Source organism: Trachurus trachurus (assembly GCF_905171665.1).
Source record: "Trachurus trachurus genome assembly, chromosome: 11".
In the NCBI taxonomy this organism is placed as follows: Eukaryota; Metazoa; Chordata; class Actinopteri; order Carangiformes; family Carangidae; genus Trachurus; species Trachurus trachurus.
Genome location: NC_139904.1, coordinates 416,927 through 427,236, shown reverse-complemented (window position 1 = coordinate 427,236; position 10,310 = coordinate 416,927). Strand labels below are relative to the sequence as shown.

At 40.3% G+C, this 10,310-nt stretch overlaps 1 protein-coding gene across 1 annotated transcript; it reads right to left on the bottom strand.

The window, feature by feature from the left end:
• Positions 1–886: 886 nt before the first annotated feature.
• LOC310993816 (major histocompatibility complex class I-related gene protein-like) lies at positions 887–7,828 on the bottom strand (the record flags this gene model as incomplete). Its single annotated transcript, XM_083982295.1, has 6 exons — positions 887–915; positions 2,255–2,557; positions 2,763–3,032; positions 4,045–4,311; positions 7,298–7,408; positions 7,798–7,828. The coding sequence occupies 6 exons, from the start codon at positions 7,826–7,828 to the stop codon at positions 887–889; spliced, it is 1,011 nt and encodes a 336-aa protein (XP_083838421.1).
• Between the last annotated feature and the right edge of the window lie 2,482 nt (positions 7,829–10,310).

The window sequence follows — 10,310 nt, the reverse complement described above, 5'->3', positions numbered from 1 at the left end:
AGAGCTACACAGCACATGAAAAATACATTCATTATTGACAAATACATTTCTATTGTGGCTTTCCTTCGTGGTGTCAAAGCCACATGACAGGTAGGTGTTCTTACAAGAATGAATAAAGAGATGTATCTGTTTCAAAAAAATAGAAAAATATATATTAGGTACATCCATCACTCTGTAGAAAAACTATGTGCTCCCTTTCACAGCTCTCATCTCAACACTGAAGCTGTCAGTGACATAATTCAAATACTCCAATTCTAGCACTCTAGAGATACAACACAAAGACAAAAAATACAAAACATGAAACATGAAACTAAAATTCAAAACCTTAAAGGACAATTCCGGGCAAATTCAGCTCGGGGCTGTATGTTCCTAACATTTTAGGTCTAACAGAAGGAATCTGAAGGTTTTCAGTTTAATTGCTCCTGTTTTGCGGTAGTTATGGTCTGTCCCCGCATCGCCACGGCAACGATGAATGGGAGCGGATTGAAGTTCTGCTGCTTAGGCTGTTTCCATCCCTCAAAGCCACAGACAGCGTCAGATGGAGACTCAAACATGCAGCCAGAAGTTTATTTACTTCAACAAGTCGACATGTTTGTAAAACTAGATCTAATTCAAAGTCTGGCGGAGTCGAGACCCAAGTTGACGCTCGGTGTGTTCAGGTGCAGTGGGAAGCTCCCGTTTGTGTCAGAAACACAGGAATATCAACTCCGGACTTGCTTGAAGTAAATAAACTTCTGGGTGCATGTTTGAGTCGCCATCTGACGCTGTCTGTGGGAAAAAATGTACACTTAAAGCACGGATGATGATCCGTAACGACAGATTAGAACAAATTAAATTAGTTTGTAGCAGCTAGGTGTGTAAATGATCAGTATTGTTAGAGGGCCCCTTAGGCCCCCATGGAGGCTTGGGCCGGCCCTGTTCACAGATAAACACGGCTGTCGGGTATTTAGAAAAGAAAAGAAAAGGAAAACAGTGACTACGTGTCAGCCGCCGTCGTCCTGGGCTACCGGCCGTTCTTCTCCAGAACACACAGATGTCCAGTCCGCCCCTGGTACTTGCGCTTCGGCATTTTGTGAGCAGAGGCAACGCTGCTCCGACGTCTGCTCCCTCTGTATGAGCATTGCATTGTACCAGAATGCATTGCTGCACAGTTCCACAGTAACCTCATATACTCCATTGATGTCTCATGTTCTTTCTGACCGAAGCCCTGCAGTGGTCAACTAGGCTAAAATCAGCATCAGAGGTCACACTCCTCAACACTGACATTCACCCTTGGTTCTCAAATATTCAGGGTACCTCGGGCATTTCTTTGAAATTCGTACCCCTCTTCCACCACAATTACACCCTATAGAGAGAGAAACAAAAATGAGATAGTTTAATAAAAAAGACAGAACTGGACACATGACTGAATGTTAATGTTTAATTTTTCATAAACTTACTGTTTACAGGTCTGAAGTCTGAAAGAGGAAGAACAGCCGATGCTGCCACGGGTGCTAATGGGGATCCTAATAAAGAAAAGAAAAGAAAAAAAAGAGGACAGATTAGATCATTAAATGTTGAAAAAAACAACAATGGAAAACAAAACAACTCTGAACTGATGAAAGGACACAGGGAAATGATTTGTTGGTGAATGATTTTATGAAGCAAGATTTTTGCACAGTGAAAGATGAAGGCTCAGTCCCATTTCTACCCCTCCATTTAGTGCTTTCTCATCAGGGATAGGGGTGTCCTGATTCCCTTTGGGATGGACAGGTGGGGCTAAGAGGAAGACTTTCATTTAGGAGTTTTCAGGAATCTAAGGGGTATGAATTTCAAATTTCCCAGAACCCAAACACCTGAACCAAAAACCATGAAGCAATCATCATGAAGATAAAACAATCTTTGTCCCTCACCGCTTCGTCTCTGAGCCAACCTTTGCATCTCAGTCGAACTTTGTGTCTCAGTCGAACTTTGTCTCCGTCTCCAAATGAGGAATGCATAGGCGCAGACAACCAGCAGCAGCACCAGTAAAACAACCCCAACAACAGCACCAATCGGGAACTCTGGGGAAGGAACCGGAACAAAAACCACAATCACAGCTTGTGTTTTATGTAATGCAGGATGAAAAAATGCACGAGAGAGAGACAGAGTAAACTGAACCATCAGCTGAACAGTGGTTCTGTTTTTCTCAGTATTCTTCACAGAAGAGACTGTACCCACACACCAATGACAAGAAAGACTCAAAAACAGAGAGGAAGATCATCTCTGGTCTCACTCTTACCCATGTTGGTCCTGATGTGAGCTTTGTCCAGTCTGGTGACGATGTCGTCCTTCAGTCCAGAGAGCTGAAACACACAGTCGTAGCTGCTGAAGTCTTCATCTTTGACTGATGAGAGGTGGATGGTCTTCTGGAAGGATCCATCATGGTTGGGGAGGATCTCTCCTTGGTCCATGTCCTCATGAAGCTCCTCTCCATTCTTCCTCCAGAACATGACAGCTTTGTTTGGGTAGAAACCTGTAGCGTGGCAGCTGACTGGAGAGGAGGGAGTCTTCTGGAGGAGAAACACTGAGGGGGGGACTGGAGAGACAGAGAGAGGTACAGATAACAAAAAATACAGAGTTATTACAGTGAAAGGAGGAACAGCACATAAAACACAGAGACAATCCAAAGGGCTGCTCCTGAGAGAGGGAGACAATAGTTCTGATCTGAGAGAGATAAAATACACTCCCTCAAGTATGTCCTCACTGTCCTCAAATGTCACAGTCAGGTCATGTGACTCTACCTGTTCTCATCAGAGAGTTCCTCCCATAGTTCACGTACGTCTTCAGCCACTCAGGACAAACATGAGTTAACAAGTTCCTATTTATCTCTATGTCAGTCTCCCATCCCAGTCTCTTGACCACATCCTGTGGTATTGGAGCGATCCATCTGTCTGTCTTCAGGTCAAATCTCAGCATGTCTTCTCCATCATAACCATATTGAAGAAATCCAGTAACTTCTTCAGTCTCATCGTCCCATTCACATCCGTACAGCCTCTGTAAGATGTGGACACCTGAGACAGAGACAGAGATAGATAGAGATAGAGAAAACTTTATTGATCCCAATGGGCAATTCAGTTTGCAGTTGCACCTAGCCATGGTGAATAAATACATAAATAAACAAAGGACAATACAATACCACAATACAATACCACAACCAGCATGACGTGGAAAGAGTCTCAGTAACACATTCAAATTGACATTCAACATTTAAAAGCCAGGGGAAATAAGCCAAAGATATGGTGTGCCCCTACACGCACACACACACACACACTTAAGCAAGTAAAAAAGAATAAAAAGGAGACAGATGATGGACAGTGATGTTACACATTGTTCATTGCATGATGGACAATTTTATCCTGTTCTCATAGACTTGTAGCTCTCACAATTAAAGAGATCATATTTTTATTTAAATAAAACACAATGATCATGCTCATTACTCAGTTAATTCCTGGATGGCTGCCAATGGCAACAGACCACATCATGATGGCTTCTTATTTTCAAAACAAACAAAAGAAAGTGAACATTTGTGTGCAGTTGCTCATTGTGTGAGTCTAAAGCTGCAACAATGATGATTGGCTCTGAGTGATATTTAATAAATGTGTTGACCATTTTAGTAAAATAACATGATATGATATTCATGAAGCCAAAATCCTGTATCTTACAGTACATATACTGCATACTTTCCTGTGTTGTTGTTGCAGTGTTCAAACACAAAACTACGTTATGACCTCAGCACAGACATAATCCAAGACTTTTAGTGATGATGACGTAGCTGCTTTACAGCTTCTCTGTATCTTAGTGGCACAAGAAACACATTAACATATGTGGAAATTTGTACATGTAGAAATTATTTAATACATTCCAAATATTTACAACATTATTAGCCTCTGTAATGAAAAGCTATAATTCATTTATTTTCTGTTGATCAAAGTCATTTAGTTATTTGTTTGTGCCACATTTGGGCCTCCATATAGTCCATTCAAAACAGTATACAATAGATAAGTGAACTATGACATACTGTACCTCGATTCTGGCTGAAGTGCTGCATGAGAACATAAACGTTGTCTTTGAGGATGAGTGGTTGAACCACACATTCCTCAGTGGTGGTCGTGTGTATATCAGGGACCGCATCTATCACCTCTCTCACCCAGTCCTGCTTTGGTTCCAGTTTCTCTGTGATGCTGTCACAGTGTAACACCAGGATGTCATCAACCTCTATGACACTTATAAACTCTGGGAAGTTTGGGACCTCAGAAGACTCAGTGTAGAAATACTTCAGGGAGTGAAACACTGTGGGACAAAACAAGGATTTCAGTCTAAGTACTGTACACACTCAACCTCAAAACGTACCGTCACTTGTTGTAGAGCCACAACAAGATGGCGATACGGTTTTCTAAGTGAAACTAAATCATACAAAAGTGTAACGCTGGAGAAGAAACACAGAGCACAGAGTAAAACCAAACATTGTCCTACCTGCTGAGGAGCCGTGACAGAGAAGAAGGAACAAAAACAAAGTTTTCATCTTGTTTTAGTCGGTTACATTTGTACAGACTAAAGCTCAAAGCTGACTGTTTCCTGATGGACTGAGCTTCACCTGGAGAGGAGGAGGAGGAGGAATGGCTCTTCACCACTTTATCAGGTGTTTATTACACATCATGAAGTCTACAGTTACAGTAGACTATCAATAATTAATAGACTATCAGAACAGCGTTGACTTTAGACCCTGATGGTGACTTTTATTAGTAACAGTCTAGATGCACTGACTGGCTGTTAGCTGCTCTCTACAAATCATATCTGACAGATCAGAACTATCTTAGTGCTGCTACTACTTTCTCTCTCTACCAGGGTATTCAGATCATTGGTGTTTTGAATTCATGAGCAGGTCGATTTGTGATTTCAAGTTGATGAATAAGCTTGAACTGAATCCCACTGAATATCTTGATGTTTTGTTTGTTTTGTTTTTATTGCTACTATGATCTTTTATGCTTCCACTCCTTTTTTGTAAGGTGACCTTGGGTGACTTGAAAGGCGCCTCCAAATTCACACACTACCGCCATCAGTGTGTGAATGTGTGTGTGAATGGGTGAATGCAATGTACTGTAAAGCGCTTTGGGTATCGTTCAGGTATAGTAAAGCGCTATATAAATACAGACCATTTACCATTTACCATTTACCATTTACCAAATAAAATGTATTATTATTAGAGCCTGTGTATTATCCGTCTATATTATGATTGGGTAACACTTTATTTGAAGCGGTCCTTGTTCCTGTGTATCTACAGTGTAATTACCTATGTAACCGTATGTAATAACATGTACTTACATTGTAAATACATAGTGTATTTTGGTGTACTTACAGGTCCTTGTTACACTTTTAATAAGATAATAAGAAATGCCAAAGTGGCCTCTCTCTTTGCACAAGCATTTCTTATTACAAGTGTAACAAGGACCTGTAAGTACACCAAAATACACTATGTATTTACAATGTAAGTACATGTTATTACATACGGTTACATAGGTAATTACACTGTAATTAATTAGGTAGATACACAGGAACAAGGACCCCTTAAAATAAAGTGTTACCTATGATTGAATATGTAGTAATTAAAGCCTGTTTGTCCTATAGTGAAACACTCCCTCAAGTATGTCCTCACTGACTCCCAAACGCTGTCACACAAATCGTTGTTGGTGGAAATACGGGACTGGATGAAAAGCTGCCGACCTCTGGCAGATGGCCTACAATACAGAGTGTCTCTGCCAAAACTTCCTTTTTTTTGCACCTCTCCTTTCTGCTGTTTGTCTGAGCTCTGCGTTACAAGTACAGCTTGCATATATTACCATTGTTAGTATTTAAAGTCCTGATTGTCAGAGTCAGAGTCAGAGTCAGTTTATTTGCCATCCGTGGAAGGAAACCACATAGACAATAGACAACCAATAAACAGATAAATTAACAATCAATAAGCAGATACAATAGATCAAATAAAAATGGACAATTTGCCCCCATGGATAGGCTGACCTAGGTCACCTTGGAAAAGTACAGTACATATTTAAAAAAAAAATGCATACTTTGTAAAGTCAATTCAATTCAATTCAATTCAATTTATTTGAGGTGGGACAGTGCAAGTTCATGAACGAAACATAAAATCGTAAACAAGCTGGATTGTAGCCACAGACTAATTTCCATCCGCTGTCCCATAGATGTTCCCTAGTACAAAATACAATAAATAAAAACAAAAGCATGTTATAAAATAGCAGCAGTCAGTTTACAGTACAATAGATAGTAATACAAATTCGGTGCCGTAGTACGACAGTAGTACAAAAGTGCAAAATGCCTGCCACTGGTGCCTGCAGGAGCATAATTTTAAAAAAAGAAAATGAAATGTGCGACTTTTGTTTGTCCAGGCTGCGCACAGCACTAAGAAAAAAACGACTTGCATGCCTAGAGGAAGAGCATGTTATTGCAAGATACCATCTACCTGACAGGAGAGGCAGTGGCAGGGTGCGTGGGGTCATTTATCTGATATTGTCCTCTCACTATAATAACTCTGTCATTTCTTAAAACTGTCATTTCTGCAGCCATAAGCGCTTTGCACTTTATTGACTACAAACAAGCAAACCAGCATTTTATCAAAACACATTTTTACATCAGACTCTGTTCACAGAAAATAATCCAGAGCTTCAGGGTGGATTCAGTTCTCAGTGAGTTCAGAGTCACCGTGCAGCAGCTGTAAAAGTCACAAACATGTTGTTGGTCCACTGAACTTCCTGTCTGGACAGTTGAGTTAAAGCTCTTTAAGCCACTGTAACGTTCATGTGTTCAGAGGCAGTGGAGGAAAAACTAGTTACTAACGAGGTGCAGAGAGTTCAGATGGAAACAGAAGAGGAAGTTGACTTGTCAAACATTTCCATATTGAAGTGTCGAGTTTCACGACGACAACAACAACCACTGCAACAACGACGACGATGGTCGAACATCATCACAGCATTGATTCTCAAGACAAATTCCCCTCCAGGGACATTAAAGTTTATTTTGATTTTGATTTGACCTCATCAGTTTTCTGACAGAAACATGAATTAAACATAAAGATGAAGTTTTGCAGATTGTCTGTGAGTCTTTTCACTCTTTGCACTTTGAGCTTTTCTCCACAGGGAGGCGCTGCAGACCAGGAAGAGACACAACTAATGTGCAACAAAAGAGCTGAACACATGGTTTTCTTTGAGGTCTCCTCTTTTGTTGTGTCATGTGACTTTTGTTTTTGTAAAATGTTCTTTATCACCTTGATCTTCTCTGATTCCATTTTTTCCCATGTTGGTCCTGATCTGCAGTCTGGTGACGATGTCGTCCTTCAGTCCAGAGAGCTGAAACACACAGTCGTAGCTGCTCCAGTCTTGGAGGAGAAGTGGGTGTTTAAACACCTGTGTAAGTGTCAAAGTGTCAAAACATTGTCTGCAAACCAGGAGCATCTGTTATCAATCCATTAAAAAGAAGTTGAGATATTTCATGGAATAGCTGATAAGTAGTTATTGATTTTTTTCACTCTAAACCAAATTGAATGACATGATGAAACTACATCATGTGACTCTACCTGGTCTCAAGTTCACGTACTTCTTCAGCTAGTCGGGACAAAACTGAGTTATGAAGCTCTCAACGTATTGTGTCCTGTCTTTCTCAGCAGCATCCCATCTCAGTTTGATGACATCAGCCTGAGGCTTCAGAGAGACCCACGTCAGTGTCCTCTGATCAAATGATATGAAGTCTTTTCCATCATAACGGTACTGAAGAAGACCCGTGATGTTTCTAGTCTCATCGTCCCACGCACAGCCAATGAACTCCTGTAAAACGTGGACACCTGAGACAGGGACAGATACTGAGGCAGTGACGATGTAAACAATTTATCCAGTGGAAAGACAATATAAATGTTCTTCATGGTCATGATTAAAGAGCAGAATCTGTGTTGTTTAGCATTGAAAATGATGCATAAATCTGTTTCATACATCTGCTACTTAAGGTTATTGAGTAAATTCTTGTCACGTGGCAAATCAGTCTGACAGTCTGACACGTGCTGTAAAGACATTTTGTGTTTAACTACCAGTTTCCTTGGAGGTTAAATCAGAACTGAGAGCAGCTGCAATGTTATATGGTGATAAAGAGACTTGTTTGCATAGCAGAGAGATTTCTGCAGCTACACGTTGGCTAACACAACAGCAGTTGGATTACTGTAATGGATTGCCTGCAAACAATCACATTAAATCAGAAGTAACCCTAACGAGTCACCACCATTGACTCCTGTGGTAAGGGTTTAGGGGTTTAAGGGTTTAAGGGTTTAAGGGTTTTGCGCCCCAAGTGGCAGGATATGGGTATTGCAAGAGCGTCCAGAAAACCCATTCACTCCAATGTATGTGTGTTGTCCACTGGCTGGTAAATTGATGAAAACGGCCGTGTTTTTGTTTTTAGGTGTCTTGGTCATATCAGATTATACTTATAATTTGTTTATTATAAAATGTAGATTGAAACATTCATGTAGAAAACTGTTTTTTGTTTTTGTTTTTTACTAACCAATGTGTTAATATTCATCTGTAAAGGATCCTCAATGATGCTGTTAAGGGTTAGAGATGTCAGTTCTTGGGCGCTTTTGCAAACCCATATTCCTCCACCAGGAGGCGCTTCCATTGGACCAATGCTGTCCTTACTCTCTGTTACAGAGCTCTGGGGGGGAGGAGGAGGAGGAGGAGGAGGAGGAGGAGGAGGAGGAGGAGCAGCAGCAGTATAAAGCCTCTGTGCTGCATGTGGAGCTGCAGTCGGTCTCAGGTCTGAGTCTGAGGAGGAACTGGAACTGGTTTGTGGACGGTAACATGTTGGTCTCCGTGGTGACGGTGGTGACGGTGATGAACTCCTGGATTCTGTCTGCAGGTAAGAGGCTACGAGGCTACGAGGCCCCGAGGCCCCGAGGCCACGAGGCCACGCCCACTCTCACCTACAGCCAGAGGCATTTATACCTGTTTCTCTCTGTCAATTTCAATTTCACAAGCTTTATTGGCATGACTGTCATTACAATATTGCCAAAACGTTACAAAAATGGTAAAATCTCTGTCTCTCTGTCTCTCTGAATTTCAATTTTCAATTTTCAATAAGCTTTATTGGTACTCTGTTATGTTTTTGTATGTTTCAAATGTCTTGTCTTCTGTCCTTGTGTGTTTTGTGTTTTCATCTCGGCTACATTGTAAATGAGGTTACTCCTCAATATATCTCCGAGTTTAAATAAAGGTCATGAAATGAAATGAGATGAAATGAGATGAAATGAGATGCATGACTGTGATATACAATATTGCCAAAGCATTGGGGCAGCAATACAAATACAACAACCAATACATAGATGGTTAATTAATTAGTAATAATATAGAATAAATAAGTTTAAAAAAAAAAATTAATTAAAAAATATATACCCTAGGCTATATATATAAAGTGAGGTGCATGTGTGTGTGCACAGAGGTAATCAAACAGTTAGTATAGTATCATTTAGCAGGAATAAGCAGCTGCTCATACAGAGCAGCTCATGTTGTTGTTGTTGTTGAGCAGCTCTTCTCTTTTCTTGTGACAGACACAAACATATTTTGCTGCTTCGGCAGCGGTGGCTCTTTGTTCTCCCAGTAGAAACTTAGTTTCTCTGTGTCTGTGTGTTGAAGTTTGGTGTTGTTAGTGTGATGTTAGTGTGATGTTAGTGTGTGTCTGTGTCTGTCTCTCTCAATTCAATTCAATTCAAACAGCTTTATTGGCATGAACAGAAATGTGTTGTTGCCAAAGCACTGTACAAACTATTTACAAAGACGTTTCAATATAACAAATATACCATATGAAACATTTCAACATATACACATAAATACAATATTAGGCATTTCAATAATTGAAATATATATAGCTACAGGCTATTACATATTTCAATATTCAATACCAAATAATATTCCATATAAACTACATTATAATAGAATTTAATACAATCAGGTATAAATAATGGTGCAAGTCAAGATGTTAAAGAGTCCCTCAGGTTGTGGCAGCAGACACACACCTGGCTGCCAGAGTAGAGGAGCTGCTGTCCCTTCTCTTCTCCCAGCAGGACGGACATCTTCTCCTCTGGTGTTAGCAGGTGGAATCTTCTGATTCTCTTAGTTATTTCTTTAAAGTGAGAGTCTCTTATTAAAGAGTATTTGTCACAGTGGAGCAGGAAGTGCATCTCTGTTTCAGTTTCTCCTGTGGAGCAGTGGCATTTGTAGTATTTGTAGATTTGTCTTAAG